The sequence below is a fragment of the Rhinolophus sinicus genome, chromosome 16 (assembly GCF_057876585.1).
Source record: "Rhinolophus sinicus isolate RSI-liver-muscle chromosome 16, RSI-T2T, whole genome shotgun sequence".
Taxonomy (NCBI): Eukaryota; Metazoa; Chordata; class Mammalia; order Chiroptera; family Rhinolophidae; genus Rhinolophus; species Rhinolophus sinicus.
Window position 1 is genome coordinate 187,208,457 of NC_142516.1, and position 21,389 is coordinate 187,229,845.

General features: G+C 39.8%; 1 protein-coding gene across 2 annotated transcripts in view; it reads left to right on the forward strand.

The window, feature by feature from the left end:
- GPALPP1 (GPALPP motifs containing 1) overlaps positions 1-11,501 on the forward strand; it is a 30,534-nt gene extending 19,033 nt beyond the window's left edge. The window contains exons 7-9 of one of the 2 annotated variants that reach the window (XM_019756986.3): positions 2,741-2,839; positions 7,706-7,924; positions 8,559-11,501. In XM_019756986.3, coding sequence (XP_019612545.3) covers positions 2,741-2,839; positions 7,706-7,924 — 318 coding nt within the window. In that variant the 3' untranslated portion in view covers positions 8,559-11,501. Of the gene's footprint in view, positions 1-2,740; positions 2,840-7,705; positions 7,925-8,328; positions 8,440-8,558 lie in introns of those variants that run through there. The other variant, XM_088793027.1, reaches the window with a different exon arrangement.
- The last annotated feature ends 9,888 nt before the right edge of the window (positions 11,502-21,389 follow it).

Sequence of the window (21,389 nt, forward strand, 5' to 3'; positions counted from 1 at the left end):
ACTACTACTTACATTTACTCCATCCAAAAGCTTTAATTCCATGAACATGTCCCATTCACATCTTAAATACTTGACTAATTGGCACCTTATGATTATAGCTTTGTCGGTTCTGACTTAATTGTAGCGGGCCAGCCGCCACGAGTCGAACGGTTCCTGACAAGGGGAGTGGGAATGAAAAAAGGCACTCACACTTTGATGATGGCGATCGCGGACCCCAGTGTTCCTGGAGACCCTGAGTTTATTCTGTCCCCAGAATTTATACCTTCTGTGGACGTGCAGTTTAACAAGTACAAAAATGCATTACCTAGTTAACAGTGAAACTTTAACTTTAACACAGGAGACACAAAATTTACTGAAACTCCCAAATGTAATTATCTTATCAATAGCCCTGATAGGCATCAGCCTTCTGTTCTGGGAACTGGCCACTCCCACCACATTCCTGAGCAGCATGCAAGCACTCTCCAGATGCAGGCAGAGACAATTGCTTCAGGGGGAGGAAATAGGTTAAGTATAAACTGAGCCATTAAGGCTTTAAAGTTAACTGCAACCATGGCTCCCCACACTTAATCGATTGCACACTGAATTCATTCCCCTCACTCGGTTTATCTTGTTCATTAGTTCATTAGAATTATGAGGATTTCTGTTTTCATTCTGTAACTATAAACTCTGCATAGGCATTCTGTTGTTTGCAGGTAGTAATAGAAAAACGAGAAGGCTCCTTAAGGAGCTTTCATTTTACTGGAGAATTGTTTGTGAAGTAGTGTTATTCTTAAAATGTGGATAGTTTGTTGAAGTCTCCACATTTTAGCACCCTATCCTGAATATGTGGCGACTTCATAAGTTCTCTTTCACCCTGAAGATTAAAGGAAATCTGAGCGTTATGATAGAAAGATGAGATGAACCAACACACGTGGGGGCAGAAGAGGCAACAGAAGATAGTCGGGGCACAGTCGTGGGCCCCACTTTGGAATGACTAGTGTTGGAAGGCCTGTCTAATCTTTCTTAACTGGTCTCGTAAAAATAACATACTGCTGCTGTTTTATCATTTAGCTTTTAAGATTGTCTCCAAAACTACAATTAATCCCCTTGCTTACATGGACCTTTTATCTGTGCCTACAGTTAGGCATGTTTTTCTGCCCTTCCGTTCCTCACTGTAGGTGAGTAGATGTCAACCTACAGGCAGATACGCAGGGAGTCTTGTTCAGAGGGAAATACCACAGGAAAACGGAACAAATGGAAACTCAGCAGTACGATTTGGACATAAGTGATTTGAGGCCCTGTGACCGAGTTCTTTAGATCTCATCCTTCTTTTCAGGGCTGGAAATGTTTTGTTCATTACTTCCAGTGGACTCATAAAGGGATCATTAACACCCCTCAAATTGGATGTGGTGCTATATGTTACAGCATGTGGTAACAGACCTATCGTGTTTGTGGTCCACACTATGTACTTTCACAGAGCTGTTCGTTGTCTGGTGGTTTTGATCCTGTGTAAAGCTCATGACTAATTTTTAATTTTTGTAACAGATCTTAGTTGTTTCCTTTTTTTCCCCCCAAACTTCCTTTTTGATAGGCTGCGTCCACCACTTCAGCCTACTTGTTTATATTTGATTCCCCAGCATACATCTCCCATACGACTAATGTTCTCACATTCACTCGGTCTACATTACCTGAAAGAAGTAAAATTGCTCTTTAGAGAGAAACAGAAGTGTGATGCATAAATTAATTGAATAAGGTCTGTTATGTTCTCATCTCCCAGTCTTGACTAGTCTGTTAACTCTTAAATAGTTAGGTCTCTATCTCCATCTACCATAACATCGTTTTTCTCTGAATATTTACAAATAGACATCAGTTTTCTGGGAAATTTTTTATGGAAAAGTAAGACATGAGCTATTCCTATGTTTTTAATGTACTTTATTAAATACAATGTTGTTGCAGCCGATTATTAAGATAAAAATTATATAAGGGCCTCACTGTTTTTCTTCAGCAAATATCAACAATATAAAAATATGCTTCGAGAACAGTGGTATTCAGTGTTTTTATGTGAGCCTTCTTCATTCCTGGTCAACACTATGTGCTCCAGAATTTTTTCTTTCTAACTAAATTTTATTGGAAGTTTACATGCTTCATTTTTATGTGTGTGCTATGGTAAATGGTTGTTTGTTTGTTTTATTTCAAATTCCAGTTCTTTGTTGTTATATTTTGTATATTGACCTTGTATCCTGCAGCTTTGCTCTAATTGGTTACTAGTTCCAGGAGTTTTTTGTTGAGTCACTGGAATTTTCTATATAGACAGTCTTGTCATCTGTGAATAAACATGGTTTTATTTCTTCTTTTCCAATCAGTATACCTTTTACTTCTTTTTTGTAATTTCTTCCCTCAAGAGTTATTTTCCAAGTTTTGAAAACGAATACACGATTTCTTCGTAAGCCTTATTTTCTCTTCTACGTTTCATCATTATTTGTCAAACTCATCTCTGAGTTTGAGACATAGGTGGTTCTTCCAGTTCGTTGATTGGCTAGTGTTGGGTTTTTTTCTTTTTCCCCCTCTTGGTTTTTTCAGGAAAATCTTAGAACACTAACAGATCTCTTATCGAGTATATTAACATTTCTAATTGGAAGAGGTTGAACAAGCCTGACTTTGTTCAGTCTCTGATTACCCAATCTGAGTAAAAAAAGTATTTCTTTTTTGTTTTCTCTTAATTATATGGTTCAGTAACGTGTTATCTGTGTTTGTTCCTCAGGAGACACAAGAAACAAAGAAGTCATTCAATAAGAAGGATGAAGAACGTGTATTATCAGGAAGGGAAAAGAGATTGGCTGAGCAGGTATCCTCATACAATGTAAGTCAAGGGAATAAAATACGCTTATATACCTTTTTTCTGTCTTAATGCTCTTCATTTGTTCTTTTTCTTGTTTCTCTTTCTTTTACATGTCCCCTCTTTATCTCAGTCTTTTACTATGCATCTGTCCTGAAAAATATTCAACTCTATTGTGTATACATATTTATATAAAATCCTTTTGTGTATCTCACACTGTTTTTTAATGTATCTCATGTAATGTTTTTGGTTTTTTGTGGGTTTTTTTTTTTACTTAAGTCATATATCAGAAAATTAATTTGTAGAGATCAGTAGCATATGATCAGAAAGAGCCCATGAACTCCTAGAGAGCCTCAGTCCATACATTTTGAAATTATAAGCAGATTTGGAATGTTTGATGTAAAGATTTAAATATGGGAGAAAAAATATTTTTAAAATATGGTTCAATATAAATTTATAAACTGAACAATCAGTATTCATTTTTCATATCATTATTTTGTTCTATTCTCTCACTTGTGGGGGTAGGGGAACAACTGGTATTCCAGCTCAAAGAATAAATGTGATCACTGAACCCACTGAGCCCTGAAAGGTGTTCAGGAAAATTACCTTCTGTTTTGTTTCCAAGGTATTAGTTAGTAAGAAGTTCCACAAACATGAAAACTATAGTGAGAATTACTTACTGGACATAGGTAGACCAGTACCACAAACAGTGACGCACACATGGGACATTTTTGAAAGTGACCAAAAGCTCAATCCCCATGGAACATTTATGAAAACTGACAAGCTCAAAAGTCACGCTGTAACAAAATTGAAAGAGTCACCATTATTCAAGCCATATTCTCTGACCACTAGAAATTTAAGTTAAAATTCAGAAAACTTAAAAGCCCTATACAACTAGAAATTAGAAAAATTCAAAGTTTAAACTTTGCATCAAAGATTACATGATAACAAAAGCTAGAAAACACCTAAACTTGAATGATACAAAACTACAGCATATCAAAATGTGTGGGAGCAATATAAAGTGGTACTTAGAGACAAATTTTAGAGTCATAGTAGTTATGTTAGAAAAGAATAGTTGAAAATTCACAAGTTGTGCCTTTTTCCAAATGGGCATTTCTTATAAAACTAAGAATATACCTTCCCTGTGACTCTGCAGCTCCACCCCTGGATGTTTACATACAAGACAAATGAAAACTGTCCACACAAAGATTTGAACATGCTTTATTCATAATAGCCTCAGAAAGACTTGGACAACAATTTTCATAGGTGCTTTATTCTTAAGAGCTTAATTTGTGAACAGCCCAGGTGTCCATCAAAGAAAAAGAAAGCCAAACTGTGTATACAATGAAATACACTCTGCGATAAAAAGGAACAAATTATATAAGTAAATATGACAACGTAGATGAATCTCAAAGTTGTTGCATTGAGTGAAAAATGTCTTACACAAGACTTCCTACCCAAATCCATACTCTGATTCCATTTATATGAAGCTCTACAATAAGCAAAATAAATCTACAATGGACAAAAATCAGAATAGTGGTTGTTGGAGTGGGAACGTGGGGATTGACTAGGAAGGGGCATGCGGAGCTTTCTGGGGGATGGAATTGTTCCAAATCTTGAGAGAAGGTTGAATTGTAAAACTTAGTGAATGTAATATTAAGATCGTGCATTTCATTGTGTGTAAATTTACCTTAAAAGAAAAAATTGTAGACAAATATTGAACTCTAGTTAATGAAATGCGCGATAAAGTACTTAGGGGTCTACGTAATGATGTCTGCAATTGATTCTAAAATACATCAAAAAAATTGGAGTTCTAATCTCATGGTGAAATTCTGGTTACTTCTGAGATATACTTTTCCAAATATTAACATAGTCTTAAGACTAAACTACCCTATAACTCTTGATAAGTCAAACACTTTTAAAAATATTATCATGAAGACAACAGGAATACTGAACAACTGGAATCTTAGCATGAATTTTCAAGAGCTACTAAAAAACCATCCCATTCAACATAAATTGCTCTGGCTTTTATAAATTGTTATAAAACACACATTTTTCATTAAATGATTAAATTTGGTAAATCAGCGACTTGGCCCCTTAGCAAATTGATCTGTACGTGGATTGGTTTCAGTGTGATTTTTAATGAACTGACTGCTTCTGGGTTTTTTATTATTTTTTTATAGTACTAGCACTAGTTTGATCATGTACGGCACAATGTGCAGACCAGACAGTACAACTGAAAGAACTGATGTAACAGTTCATTTCTTTTCTCATAACAAATTTGAGACCTTGAATTGTTTGAATTGATTATAATAGCCCAGTGGTTTATTGTAGTCCCATCTCTATGTCCTCTTTGTAGAAGTGTCTATTCAGGTCCTCTGCCCATTTTTTATCAGATTATTTGTATTTTTGGTATAGAGTTGTATGAGTTCTTTATAAATTTTGTCTATTAACCTCTTAGCATTGGCAAGTATTTTCTCCCATTCAGTAAGTTGGTTTTGGGTTATTTTGATGGTTTCCTTTGCTATGCAAAAACTTTTTAGTTTGATGTAGTCCAATTTGTTTATTTTTTCCTATGTTTCCCTTGCCCAAGAAGACATATCCAAAAAAAAAAAATATTACTAAGAGCAGTGTCAGAGAGTTAGTTTCCTGCCTATTTTTCTTCTAGGAGTTTTATTGTTTCAGATCTTACATTTAAGTCTTTAATCCATTTTGAGTTTATTCTTTTGTATGGTGTAAAAAAGTGATTAGTTTCATTCTTTTGCATTTGTTTGTCCAGTTTTCCCTACCCCAATTTATTGAAGAGACTGTCTTTACCCCATCGTATGTTCTTGCCTCCTTTGTCATAGGTTAATTGACTGTATAGGTGTGAATTTATTTCTGGGTTCTCCATTCTGTTCCATTGATCTGTGTCTGTTTTTATGCTAGTCCATGCTGTTTTGATTACTATAGCCTTGCAGATAGCATGATACCTCCAACTTTGTTCTTCTTTATCAAGATTGCTTTGGCTATTCGGGGTCTTTTTTGGCTCCATATAAATTTTAGGATTATTTGTTCTAGTTCTGTGAAAAATGCCATTGGGATTTTGATAGGGATTGCATTGACTCTATAGATTACTTTGAGTAGTATGGACATTTTAACAATGTTAATTCTTCCTATCCATGAGTACAGTATATGCTTCCATTTATTTGTATCTTCTTCAGTTTCTTTCTTCAATGTCTTATAGTTTTCCAAGTACAGGTTTTTTTAGCTCCTTAGTTAAATTTACTCCTAGGTTTTTTGTGTTTTTTTTAATGTAATTGTAAATGGGATTGTTTTCTTAATTTCTCTTTCTGATAGTTCATTATTGGTGTATAAAAATGAAACCAATTTCTGAATATTAATTTGTATCTTGTTACTTTACTAAATTCATTTATCAGTTCTAAGAGTTTTTTTTGTGGAATTTTTAGAGTTTCCTATATATTGTATCGTCATATGCAAATAATGAGTTTTACTTCTTTTCCAATTTGGATGGATGCCTTTTATTTCTTTTTCTTGTCTGATTGCTGTGGCTAGGACTTCCAATACAAAGTTTAATAAAAGTGGTGAAAGTGGTGTCTTGTTCCTTAAGGAATACTCTTTTAGCTTTTGACTTTGAGTATGATGTGTGGGCTGTGAGTTTGTCATGTGTGGCCTTTATTATGTTGATGAAGTGTGTTCCCTCTATTCCCACTTTGCTTAGAGTTTTTATTATAAATGGATATTGGATTTTGTCAAATGTTTTTTCTGCATCAATTGAAATTATTTGTATCCTTCATTTCATTTATGTGGTGTATCTCATTGATTTATAGATATTGAACCAACCCTTGCATCCGAGGAATAAATCCCACTTGATCGTGGAGTATGATCTTTTTAATGTATTGCTGAATACAGTTTCCTAATATTTTGTTGAGGATTTTTGCATCTATACTCATCAGTGATATTGGCCTATAATTTTTTTTTTTTGTAATGTCTTTGTCTGGTTTTGGAACCAGGGTAATGCTGGCCTCGCAAAATGAGCTTGAGAGCCTTCCCTCCTCTTGCATTTTTTGGAGTAGTTTGAGAAGGATAGGTGTTAATTTTTTCAATGTTTGGGAAAATTCATCTGTGAAGGCTGCATCCCACTCCCTGCTTCTTCCATTCAGGGCCATTCTATCTTTAATCAATACTGAAATGTCTATAATGAATCTCTAATTTGTAAAACCAGTTGCCTTTGCTCAGACCTCATTCTACTAGATGTATGTGAAAATGTGAACACTTGCCCCAACTAAGAAGAAAGAAAATGAGGCAGATAAGAGAAAAAACAGAAAACTGAAAATTCTCTCAGTGTAGGGCATCTGGCAGCATGTCTTGCACAGGCCTTGGACTGTGTCTCCTCTGTGCTGTTACTTGTCTGGTTTGCCCTTGTTTTTGCTTTAGCCTTGTACCCCCTTCCCCTCCTAATCACCTGTCCATGTAGGCTCCACGGACTAGTACATCCATGAAGCTGTAATCAGGCTCCCAAGTGAGGATGTCATTGCTCTTTCTCACCCGTGTTCTTGGTTTGTACTTGAATTTTGATATACACACAATGCTTTTCATTATGGTTGTTTAAACATTGATTTCTTCTCTGTCTTGCTCTTTTTTTGAGTGTGTGGTATGTAGTTAGTAGATGTCTTCATTTTGCTTTGGTTGAATTGAATTAGCCTCTGATATAAATTTTCTTCATAGATGCTGTCTCGGATTCTGAAAACCTATTGGGGTTTGTAAATAACCCCCTTTAATGTTCACCATTAACCCTTAATTATTTTGTTTCACTATCATGTTCTGTCAGTAATCTATACAAACTGAGATTTTTATTTCTACTTTCTTCTTTATTTCTACGTTTCCCAGGAATCAAAAAGATCAGAATCTCTTATGGACATTCATCATAAAAAATTAAAGAATAAGGCTGCTGAAGATAAAAATAAGCCCCAAGAAAGAATACCATTTGACCGTGATAAGGATCTCAAGGTTAATCGGTTTGATGAAGCTCAGAAAAAAACCCTAATCAAGAAATCTAGAGAACTGAACACCAGATTTTCACATGGCAAAGGCAGTATGTTTTTATAAGTAAGTATATTTCAGTGAGGTATATTTTCATACTGATAAATTTGAACTTTTCTAAAAATACATTTTTTTCTATAAATGATTATGTGCAAAAATCCATTTCTTTTCATAAGAAGTAGATTATAAACCTGCAAGTCTTTTTCTATAAGTAAACTGATTTTTGAAAATTCAACCTTTGTGGGCTGAAAATGTGGTTTGTGGAAAAGTAGCCTGTCCTCATAATAAGCTAACGGCATTGCTATTACAAATGCTGAAATAAAAGTTTAGTTTATGAAAAATGGCAAAGGAAAGTGTGGTTTAAAGGTTGGGTAAACATGCATGCTTTATTTAAGGAGGAAGAAACGAGGTTTGCTCGTATCTTTGTGTTAAACAGGATCACAATTAGAAAACGTTCGTTGCTTTTAAAGGTTTGGGACGTGAACTTTCAGAACCGTTACATCACTCATTTATCGCCCGAACTGACAAGGGTTCATCATGGTGATTAAGGAATCACAAAAAGCTAAGGCTGCTTTTTAACATCTTGATGATTTTTTGAATTGTATGAAACCTACATCAATATTAAAATGTGGCTTTAAGGGAAATACAGTTAAAGTTAGAAATATTTCCCAACTTACTGAATTTTCTTATTCTTACTTAGGGGGATTTCCCTGTGCAATGAAGAAAAGTTGAAGAATAATACTCTTTTATCTGTCTACCTTTATTCCTTTGTTTTGAGTTTCCTAAGATTAGAGATTACTTACTTTAGTCTTAAAAACCATACAGACTTACCTTGTTCTGTTTGTTTTTTAAAGTCATGTGGAAACATAAAATCAGTGTTTATTATGTAGGAGTTCATGTGTCTTTGGCTTCTGAGAAAGCATGGGCTTTTCTTCAGATAATTAAGAGGATTTCCCCCCGCATCCTAATTTTTGTGGTGTCTCAAGTGCCCTCTCAGACCTAGTCAGGACTACGCAGAGTTTCTACCACGTCAGAAATCGCTAACCTGCCCTGGACAAGTGTGCCGGGTCCCTGCAGTAAACCCATGAATTTGAAATGATTTGGATTTTCCCTCCAAATTGTGGTCAATACACGTTTCCTTGAAAATAGAAGATATGGAGGACGGTTTTGTTAAGTTTGCTTGTTAACTCAGGGCTTTTTATTTGTTGTTTGGGGGTTTTGTCTGTTTGTTTTTAAGTCAGAAAGAGGGATCTCTGTGTTACCTCATGTGCTAGGTAAAAACTATTTTGGTTTCTTCAACTTGAATAAGTATTCCTAGGGGAGGCAATCTGAGGGACAAGATGTGTCATTAACCAGTAGCAGTGTGATGTCCACGGCTCAGCTCTGGGACCTCAACCAAATCTCGCACAGTCTTTAACCTCTGCTTGACCCTGATCTTACTATACCCATTTATGTTTAACAGATTTTAACTAATTTATTGGGGACAGATCATTCATATCAATCATGAATAGGCTTTTTTTTTAAATGAAACTGTAATCATAACCACCGTAGTGGGAGCATTTTAAGTTTGGAATGCTTTAAGATGTTAAATAGAAAATTCTAAATAGTTAAAGCCCGAATTCAAATTTTGTAAGTGATAGTTCCTTACAAATTGATACTAATTGTTCTGCTAGTCCTGTGCCCTAGTCTTGATGAAGCACAAGGTTTTAATGGGAAAAGATTCGGATTCTAGTTCATTTAGGCTTTATGAAAAATTGAGTAAACTGTTCAAATAATGGTACAAATGATTCTCCTACTCATAGCAAGGCAGTGATATTTTCCATAACAAATGTAAGTTGTAGGCGACTCAAGGGGTGTTGCTGTTAAAAGATGAATTAGTCTCCTGAGCATATGCATGAAAAGGCTTCTTTCTCGTCTAAGCAGAATTGAACAGAGCTACCTTTTGATGAAAGATGTCATTTTTCGTGAGTGATATTTCTGAACACAAAACTTGATGCAGCAGCATCCATTGCTGTTACTTAATTTTGTTATAATTTTTTTCCCTGATGAAAGGAAGACGTGTTTTCTAGTTCCTCATTCTTCTATAAATTCCTAATATATTTTTGGGAAATTTGGTATTTCTTAAAGTACAAATGACATCTGTGGCTAATTCCTTTTGCTTTGCTTTCTTCATCTTAAGGGGAAAGGGATAGTTCTATATTATTTATTTACTATTTCGTCCCTCACCCCTGCTGTGTCCATGACCTTAGCAAAAAGGAGAAAAGCCTCTTCTTTCTGCCTAGTACTTTCCACAAGTTACCCCCTTTCTGCCACCTCTCATCTAATGCTCTTTCATGCCCCACTGAGGCCAGTTTTAATGAAATGTGAGTCCAGACCAGAGGTCTTCTGCCCCGTGGAGAGAAAAGGCCCAGTATAAACAACACTGACAATAAAAGAACCAAATAGCTGTTCGCACAGAATGGAAAGGTGTTCATTCCATTCCCTCCCCTCTTCTGAGCTGCAAAAGGCCTGATTGAATCAACCCATCTGGCAGAAAATTGAGATTGTTGACATTTTCTAACAAGAACTCTTTAATGTCCTACACTTCTTAGCCAAGTTTTATAGAACTGTGACCTCTTGAAACTTAAAAAGAAAAAGAGCAACAGTAATTTCCAAAATTGAAGTAGCTACTTTAATGTTCTTTACTGATGAAGGTGACATTTAAGTTCATTGTACCTGAAATTATATGATTTTGTCCACTTCTAAACTGTCATCTGAAATAGATTTAGACGCTTCAGATTTACCACATTACTAGTAAATAAATGGTGGTTTTAGCAAGTGGGGTATTGTGAAGGGGGACAAAACGTGAGAGATGATGGCTAAATCCCTAATAAGACTGTTTTATCAGATAAATCTTTTTTATATTGTGTAAAGTGTCTAAATTAAGCCCTGCTCTCAAGTAAAAGCCATGGTCTTACTAAGAGTTCTTCATCTTGTTTGCATGTAGCAATCACTTGACATTTAATCACTTGAACATTCAATGGTTCTTTGAATTCATGGGGTTTTTTAAGAAGAGAGGTTGAGATTTAAATGGTACTGAGGCTTACGTGCTCCAGAAGAGATTAACGGTTATTATATAAATTATCTGATCCCAGAACATTATGGCACTTTTGTTTCTTAGATAGGGTGGATAATGATAATATTATTAATGAGAAATATGTGATCTGAGACATCGTTTTTGGACTATTTACAAGAGCCCATATCACTTCTCTCTTTTTCCATGGCAGTGCTGGGAAACAGTTCTGTTAAGTTATTATATATGTCTAAGGAAGAATTACCAGGGAGGGAAGTGGTCAGAGACAGTACCCATGTAACATCAAAGCCAAATATTCTATTTCAGAATGTTAACTTATTTTCCTTTGACTTTTGATGCCATCATGTGATTTAAATCTACAGTTACGAAAGGTCATGCATTTCTTACTATAGGAGAGGTATATTTTTTGCAGTTTAAAAAATTAACTGTGTAGTATGTACAAAATTAAAAAGCTATACGCTGCCCCTTTCAACCTTTTCATTTTGAACTTTACAGTTAAAAGACTTTATAAAAGAATTCCTGAGGTGTAATTTTTTTACGTATAAATAAAGTTTCATCTATATCTGAGAAGTCGTGGCTCTTTATTTTTGTTTGGTTTTAATATTATTAGCTTATCTGAAGCAGGCAACATCGGTGAAGAGAATATCCTACGAGGTCTGACAATTAAGTTTGCTAACTTATCCTAGAAACAGGGCTACATACCTCATTGCTGAATATCACTATGGTCACCTTTGAAGTCCTCCCCTTGGGAAGCTGTGCACTGACGCCAGTGCCTAGTCCACCCTTCAAAGCAATTTTGGAACTCTTTCTGGAATGGCCATCAGAGCTGTTGTCGTATTACCCTTGATGTCCTGAATGTCATCAAAATGTTTTCCTTTCACTATTTCTTTTATCTTTGGGTAAAGAAAGAAGTCATTGGGGGCCAGTTCAGGTGAGTAGGGAGGGTGTTCCAATCCAGTTATTTGTTTACAGGCTAAAAACTCCTTCACAGACAGTGCTGTGTGAGCTGGTGCATTGTCGTGATGCAAGAGCCATGAATTGTTGGCGAAAAGTTCACGTCATCTAACTTTTTCCCGCAGCCTTTTCAGCACTTCCAAATAGTAAACTTGGTTAACTGTTTGTCCAGTTGGTACAAATTCATAATGAATAATCCCTGTGATATCAAAAAAGGTTAGCAACATCATTGCAACAAGTTCACGAACTTAATTGTCAGACCTCATAAGAGACTGACATTCTCATCAGCTGGTGATAAGAGTAATAATAGACATTGAAATGCCTGGCGTGCTGTATGTCAGGCACCATGCATTTTAGTTTTAATGTGTCTTGGCGTGGGCCTGTTTGGGTTCATCTTGTTTGGGACTCTGTTCTCCTGGACTTATATGTCTATTTCCTTCACCAGGTTAGGAAAACTTTCAGTCATTATTTTTTCAAATAGGTTCTCAGTCTCTTGTTTTCTGTCTTCTCCTTCTGATACTCTTATGATGGGAATGTTGTTACTCTTGATGTTGTCCCAGAGGTCTCTTAAACTGCCCTCATTTTTTTGGATTCTTTTTTCTTTTTGCTGTTCTGACTGGGTGTTTTCTGCTACCTTGTCTTCCAAATCACTGATTCGATCCTCTGCTTCATCTAGTCTGCTGGTGTTTCTTTCTAGTGCATTCTTCATTGCAGTTATTGTATTTTTCACTTATGACTAGTTCTCTTTTATGGTTTCTATGTCCTTTTTTATGCTTGGCTGTCTGTTGAAGTTTCCACTAAGTTTTTTGAGCATCCTTATAACCATTGTTTTGAGCTCTGTCTCTGATAGGTTGCTTGCCTTCGTTTTGTTTAGTTCTTTTTTTGGAGTTTTCTCCTGTTCTTTCTTTTGGGATGTATTTCTTTGTTTCCTCATTTTGGCTGCCTCTCTGTTTGTTTCTGTGTATTAGGTTGATCTGCTGCATGCCTCAGTCTTGGCCAGGTGGCCTTATGTAGTAGGTGCCCTGTGGCACCCAGTGGCACAGTCTCCCCTGTCACCTGCAGTGGTCCAGGAGTGTCCCTTCTGTGGGTTTTGTGTACCCTCCTGTTATAGTTGAGCCTTGGTTGCCATGGACACATCAGTGGGTGGGATTGACACTCAGGCTGATTGGCTGTGGGGTTTGGCCACGTCCACAGTTTACAGGCTGCTGTGGGGGGGTGAGGGGGGCTTATCCCACTGAGTGGGATTTGAAGCCAACCTCCAAGTATGTTGGTTCTGGGGCCTCTTGGGAGGGGCTCCAGTGCAGGCCCAGGTCACCCACTGCCTGTAATCGGTCAGGGACTACTTAATAAGAGCTATAAAGGGACCTGTGGTTGTTCACTGCCTCTGCTAGCCCTGGAGGTGAGTGGGAAAGGCCACGCTGTGAACCAAAGACATCTGTCACTGGTACAGGGCCTCAGGTAGCTCTGCAAAATGCCAGGCAACCCGAGGCCTGCTGCCACCTGCCAGCTCCCTTAAGGCTCAGCCACTGATAAAGCCTCATGCGGTACACACGTTGGGTGAAGCAGCGAGTCACTAGAGTGCAAAGAGTTGTGGTCACCAGGTTGGTGTAAATTCTGGTTTGGTGCCAGTGCTGAGTGCAATGCGGGTGGGGCTGGCTGCTCACTGAGAAAGGGCCTCTGGGGCGTTGGGTGGGGCAGGGTCCCAGCTGAATCGGCAGAACAGCTTTGGAGCTCACCAGACCAATCAGATTCAGCTTTGGCCAGGCGGGGCGGGCTCAACACAGGAAAGATGGCGCCTGCCTGCCCGCCTGCTGCACAGGAGCAGGACCTCCTCACGGAAATGGCGACTGTCCGCCAGCCCTCAACCCCAAGCAGCGCAACTTAGTCTGCCTCCCATGTGTCTCTGACACACCCTGAGTTACTGTCCCTCTGCTGGAGCCTAAGGTGAGTGCCTGGGAGTGAGAATGTCTGTGCGAGGGCCCTTTAAGAGGACGCCTGGGTTTCCCACAGCCTTCCCTCCCACCCGTATGTCGGAATCTGTTGTTCACAGCCACCAACTTTTAAGCTCCCAAGTTTTGTGGTGATTTTTTGGCAGCAGCCCTAGAAAATCAATATAACAGGGTAGGAAGCAAAGTCACGTTGGCTTCTTCAAGCCCAAGATGGCGTCTGGTGTTAGCAACTTCTAGTTCAGCGTCGTCATTAACTCGGCAGGTTTCCGGTCTGTGCCGTCCTGGTCTCTAAAGGCAACTGGAGGCATTGTTACCAAGAGAAGGTAATATATTCGGATCGGACAGAAATTTGAAAAGGAAAAACAAAAACAAACACTACAATCAGTAAAAAGCCTGTCATGGAGTAGTTAGGAGTGGATTTTTTAAAGTGCTGTCAAATGGAGGTAGTTCTTGAATAAACGCTTGTTTATAATCAGCAGCTGAACATGTCGCGGTAATGCCGATGGTCCCCTGCACATCGCAGTTAGGTAATTTGTAAATGGATCGTTCTGAAGAGAATAAAAGGCGGGTTTTTTCCCTTTCGTAGGTAACTATTCTTAAATGAGCTTCCTTTTTACCGCCTCGCAAGCAATTGCGCTTCCGTGTGGGCAGTAAGGACGTAATTTAGGCGTTAATAATGCAAATTAAACTTATTAGAATACGTGCTTTGGGTTCTCGATTGTAATGCAGATAAGGGTTCAGGAGTCATTTAAATCAAATGAGAAAACAGAAGTACAAGGAAAAAAATTGTGCTACATTTGGACAAAACGATGGTGTGTCTACCTAGAAACTATTTTCTCTTCTGGTTTCTATACCTCAAGAAAAGACATAATAGAGAAGAAGGAGGTCTAGAGAAGAACAATTAAACTGGCTGACTCCTGTCTGCAGATAGTTACGGGGCTCCCACAATGCGCCGGACACGAAAATGACTGAGTCGTGGCCCTCAACTTCACAACCTAATGGAAGAGACAGACACACACAGCTACAACAGTGCAGCGCGGCTGCACAGGACAGGGACACGCACAGGACATGGTGAGATCAGAGGAGAGTCACCAGGCCCGCCAAGGGTCAGTGAGCTGAGACCAGAACAGAGAGACAGAGGCAGCAGAGGGCTGCTGGTGTTACGTTATGTGTATGTTGAGGAGTGAGAGAGACCAGTTTGAAAGGATGGAGCAGTGGAGGCGAGAGCTGGGGTAACAGAGAAAATAATCCAGCTGCAAGGCTGGAATTAAAGGTCGATGTCTAGGGGTTGACCTTGAATAAACAGGAAGAGGAATCTCACGTCCTCCAAAAATAGAGAAAAGGAAATGCGGGTGGTTATGGGTATAGATACGTTTTTAGGTAAAGGCCAGAAAGTTAAGATAATACCCGGCATACTTAATTTGCTGAGGTAGAGATTTTTTTAACCTTTTGGGTGTTGAGAATCTGATGAAAACTGATTGTCCGGCTAGGTCTTATTTTCAGGGAAACACGGTATATGGAAAGAACCTCAGCCTTACTCATAAAAAAGAAATGCAGACTAAACTACAATAAGATGTCATTTTCACCGAATAGATAAGCAGACATCAAAAATTGTTAAAACATCCTGTGTTGGGAAATGCATTCTCTCACACATGGCTGGTAGGAATATAAATCAGTGTGCCTCTGGAGGACAATTTGCTGATATCCATAAAAAATTACATGTACCAGAACTGTCCAAATACCAAGTTCCACTGCTAGGAATTTGTCCTATAGACATACGTGCACAAATGTAAAGTGACATGTCGTTTTTAATTGCACATTATCTGCAATAGCAAGACTGCTGTTTAAAAGAATGAATCAGTCTATGTATCCTGATATGGGGTGTGTGTGTGTGTGTGTGTGTGTGTGTGTGTGTGTGTGTTACTTAGAAGACCTCTGTAAATGCATGGAACTCCCCAGGGAGGACAGCCTTCCACTCCGGGCCCTGGTTAGTGGCCTCTGTCCATGCTGGTGCCCCATGCTCTGTGCTGTGTCTGAGGCTCGTCACCCAGTTCATCTTCTCCGTGGACCCAAAGACCTCAGGTGAAGTAGAGGTTGCCTGCTGGCAGAGGGGCTTCTCTGGCAGTGCATCTATACACTTCCCAATTCTACCCCCCACCCCCCAGAGGGCTCTGAGCTGTATCCCAGCTGCCCCCTCTGCATCAGGAACACGTTTAGAAAGTGATCTCACGGGTGCTCCAAAATGGAGTGTCAGAGACCTAGTGTAGCTGCCATGTACGGAGAAATGGATGCGTTCTTCTGGGGTTCACCAACAGACACGCCCCTCTGGCCAGACAGAAGGGCTTCCTGTCTTAAGGGGGTCAGGAGACAAAGGAGCAAAAGGCCTGCTCTCCAGGGAGCAGGTTGTTGGAGCTTCCTGGGGGCAGAGTGAACGCTGCTGTCTGGCTCCTGACATTGGGAGCTCAGGATCTGGGCCTTCTGAGGGCCTGTGCTGGGAATGAAAGGTGACACAGCTACTCACCCCTCCCTGGGGACAGGGCAAGGTAAGCGCACCCACCTCCATCCCCAGGCCAGGGTATATGAATGCTACAGCCGCGTATTGAAATTTTAAAATGTTTTCTCTCCTGGAAAGCGATAATTCCTTGGGAGGACTCGGGCTTGACTGGGTTCAGCGCCCACCCAGCCCTGGGTTAATTAACGATCCGAAATGAGGAGGCACCTGGTTCTTGTTTGTGTCAGGGGCCCCCAGGCTGCATGGGCTTGACAGTGTCGATTCCGAATGACAGGGCGGTTCCTTCAGTACACAGTGTGGGCGTTAGCTCTAGAAGAGGGAGCGGTATTGTACAGTCAGTTCATAGGCCCACTGGTGTCCTTTTGTCTACTGATCGTTTAAATACAGGTGTTCTTCCAAGTTGTCTTCTCTTCCCATTCTGCTCACTGTCCTATGGCTGTGCTTTCCCTCTGGACACCCAAGATCCTCAAAGCTAAATCTCCAGGCAGACTGCTTTCATTCACGCCAGATCCCGGTGGCCAGCCGTCTGCACTTGGGTGTCCACAGGCACTTAAACACACGACCACAATAGAATCCGTTATTTGCTTTCAATCCAAATATGCTTGTAGAAGCAAAGACTGTCTCTGAGAGAACACACAGGAAACCAGTCGGTGTGACTGCCACATTCCAACCCCTCCTATGTCCCCCTTTCTGTGAATGGGCACCCCCATCAATCAAGTCACCCAATCCAAAGGCCAGGAGTCATCCTTGAACTTGGTTATGAATATAGTGCCCTAAAAATGATCTTTGCAATGTACAGATTTGATTATGTCGCTCCCTTACTTAAAATCTCTCAGTGATTCCACAGCCTTCAGATTAAAGGGCCTTCTTTTCTGACTAGCTCTCCAAGCCATCCCTGCTGGCGGCAGGGGGAGATGTTTGTGCACCTTCTTCCCAGCCTCTCTTTGTGCCATTCTGCTCTCTCTCTCTCTCTCTCTCTCTCTCTCTCTCTCTCCTGTCCCGTGAGCAGCCTGGTCCTTCCCGCAGGTGCCTGTCACCTCTGCCCCTGGCGTCCCTAACTGCCAGCTGATGCTGTGTTGCATGGTCTAATACCGAGAGCCACTCCTCCAGTTTTCCCACAGTCTACCTGCTTCTGACTGCAGAGCTGCTTTGAAGATAGCAAGCATACAAACTCAGGTAAAGACAGGTGTTACCACATTTTGTACTCGGGTTTATGTCGATGACAACCCCCTTCCCCCATTTGATGAAATACTGTCATTATTTCATCTTGCAACCTTGAGGGACAGGATCCGTGACCAACCAGCTCAAATCTGTCTTCTAGTTGAGTAGCTCACACGGCGTCCCCGGCCAATAGATCCCTCCCTCTGTCGTTCTCCTGTTCACTGCACTATTAGAAACTTTCACGTGTTTTGTCCTTTCTCCATACCCAAATCATGAACTCTCTGAAGACAATATCTTTTTGTTAATACTATTTGTAGGGCTTCGAGGAAATACAATAGATACTCAGTAAAATGTATAGACGGGAGGGATGGGGTGGATACATTAATGCATGGAGAAAGACTTTTTGCTTCCTAAATACAGTAGTAAAAACTTGTATTTTTTTTTTTTTTCTTGAGGGTGAGGTAAAAGCTGGAAATATCAGCAATACCACAAGGAGGCACTAGAATTCCACATGGGTTCCCTCTGCCAAGAAAAGCCAGCTCCTCTGAAGTGTCTTGACATGGGCTGCTGCCTCTTCACAGATGCCTGGTTGAGCCACCATGGGCCGAGAGACATGATTTGAAATGAGGGCTGTGGGAGAATGCATGCAGGGAAGCTGCAGCGCCGCCATGGCAGAGACGAATGAGCACTTTCAATGGGCTCTAGCACAGAAGCACCCCTTCCTTCTCGGGTCAGCATCCCACCCCGCCCCAGGGAGCCATATCCAAACAACAGCATGTTGCTTCCTCACCCCAGTTTGCCTCCTCCACTAATTAAGCAAAATACTCAGGCTCACAATATAGGGACTTCGTTCCATTGCCACAGTATTTCCCCACTGAATCCTCTCTTCCTCATTCAATAATAGAACTGTCACAAATATTATTACAGCTTCCCCCTTTTCTTCCCACGAGGTCACTGAAAATTTCATCCCAGACTTTCAAACCCTAGATATTTGTGCAGGCTGGGGAGAAAAAAATCCTTTGAAATTTCAAGTATATCTAAACATATATATCTAACTCCTGTGAGAGACTACGAAATGTAACCATGGAAACTAGAGCATACCTGTAACCATGGAGACCCATTTAAACCAGCTGTGCCATTACCATCTAGAAGCTGGTAGGGCTATGGCTGTTAGAAGGACAGTTAATATGGTTGGATGATCTCAAGTGTTTTACAGACGTGTAGGTAATTTCTGGCTACTGCTTACACTTTAAAATATTAGAAAGCCTTTTGATAGGAGGGAGTTCTTCTTCAAAACTAATTTCTGAAGGATCTCCCAATCTTTCTCCCTCACTCTCCTATACCACACCTCCAGAGCCGTCACTTTGTCAGTCAACAAACACACGCTAATCGCCTTGGTGTACTGGACACTGCGGAATCCCCCACGTATGTATCCCAGATAATAAACATTGTCTGTCCCATCAGCTGTAATGCTGAGGCAAGTCCTGGAATAAAGGGTCCATTTATCAAAAGGCTTCTTTACCAGAATCCACAAGAATTTGGCTTTGTGTTTCCAGTAAAGGGGATGTGCCCTACACTTGTTACTAGCCAATGCCATAGAAGTGCTTTATCCATTTATTCAGGTCATTCTATTCATCCCGTTTCTTTGGGTCTTTCCCTGGGCATGTTACAGCCCCATCATCACACAGCTGCAAAAGCCTGGTGACAATTCGGTCTGTGAGCTGCTGTGAGGTGTGTTTTGTACACCAGTGTGGTTGAAAAGCAGAGCACTGGAGTCAGGCCACTTGCATCTGCCACTTCTGTGTGACTCCAGGCAAGTGATTGGACTTCTCTAAACCCTGAGTTTCCTCATCTAGAAAAGGGAAATGAAATGTATTTCTTTGGGTTATTCATTGATAGCTTTCCATGGCTATGCAGACTTACGCTGGGAACAAGTTGGGTTTTTTTGTGGGTTTTTTTTTTCATACTTCATTTATTTATTTTGCATTCGATAGTATTTTATATTAATTTCAGGTGTACAGCATAATGGTTAGACATTTAGATAATTTAAGAAGTGATCCCCCTGACTAGTACCCACCTGGCATTATGCATAGTTATTGCCATATTGTTGACTATATTATTTATGCTTTACATCCCGTGACTATTTTGTAACTACCTATTTATACTTCTTAATACCTTCACCTTTTTTACCCTGCCACCGAACCCACCTCCCATTTATCACCCTGATAAATCTAGTACCCATCTGACATCATATATAGTTATTACAATATTATTGACTGTGTTGCTTGTGCTACACCCTACATCCCCATGACTACTGTGTAACAACCAATTTGTACTTCTTAATCCCTTCCCCTTTCTTTTTCTTTTTTTTAAACTTTTATTTATTTAAGTGTGTTTTTCCAGGACCCATCACCTCCAAGTCAAGTAGTTGTTTCAATCTAGTTGTGGAGGGCGTAGCTCATAGTGCCCCATGTGGGGATCGAACCGGCAACCTTGTTGTTAAGAGCACAGTGCTCTAACCAACTGAGCTAACTGGCCACCCCCCCCTTCCCCTTTCTCACCCATGCCCCCAATACCCCTCCCATCTGGCAACCATCAAAATGTTCTCTGTATCTATGAGTTGGTTTCTCTTTTGTTTGTTCTTTATATTCCACATATAAGCAAAATCACATTGCATCTGTCTTTCTCTGTCTGACACTCCACTCAGCACAGTACCCTCCAGGTCCATCCATGCCACCGCAGATGGCAAGAGCCCATTCCCTTCCATGGCCAAGCAATATTCCATTGTATATGTGTACCATCTCCTCTATCCATTTATCCATCGAAGGACACCAAAGCTGCCTCCACATCTTGGCCATTGTAAATGATGCTGCAATGAACATATGGATGCACATGTCCCCTCAAAGTAGTGTTTTGGGTTTCTTCGGATAAATACCCAGAAGTGGGATTCCTGGGTCCTTCTTTGTCTCTTGTTATAGCCTTTGTTTTAAAGTCTATTTTGTCTGGTATAAGTATTGCTTCCCCAACTTTTTTCTGCTGTTTCCATTTTCATGAAATATGTTTTTCCGAACCCTTTACTTTTCATCTGAATGTGTCTTTCAATCTGAAGTGAATCTCTTGCAGGTAGCATATGTAAGGGTCTTGTTTTCTTATCCATTCAGCCCTCCTATGTCTTTTGATTGGGGCATTTAATCCATTCACATTTAAAGCAATTGTTGATAGATATGTTGCTATTGCCATTTTATTATTCATAATTTTGATCTTTTCTTTTTTCTTTTTGTCTTAAAGAAGTTCCTCTAATATTCCTTGTAATAGTGGTTTGGTGGTGAGGAGCTCCTTTAGCTTTTTCTTATCTGGGAAGCTCTTTATCTGTCCTTCAGTTTTAATTGATAGCTGTGCTGGGTAGAGTAATCTTGTTTATAGGCCCCTGGTTTTCATCACTGAACATTTTGTGCCAATCCCTTCTGGACTGCAAAGTTGCTGTTGAGAAATTAACTGACAGTCTTATGGGCGCTCCCTTGTAGGTACTTAACTGCTTTTCTCTTGCTACTTTTAAGATTCTCTTTTTGTCTTTAACCTTTGCCATTTTAATTATGATGTGTCTTGGTGTGTGCCTGTGGGTTAATTTTGTTTGGGACTCTCTCTCCTTTCTGGGCTTGTATGTCTATTTCATTCACCAGGTTAGGAATCCTGGGTATCTTTCCTCTTCAGTTACCCTATGATGTGAATGTTTGTACTCTTGAGGTTGTCCCAGAGGCCCCTTAAACTATCCTCATTTTTTTTTTTTTTTTTGATTCTTTTTTCTTTTTGCTATTCTGATTGGGTGTTTTCTGCTACCTTATCTTCTAAATCGCTAAATTTGATCCTCTGCTTCATCTATTC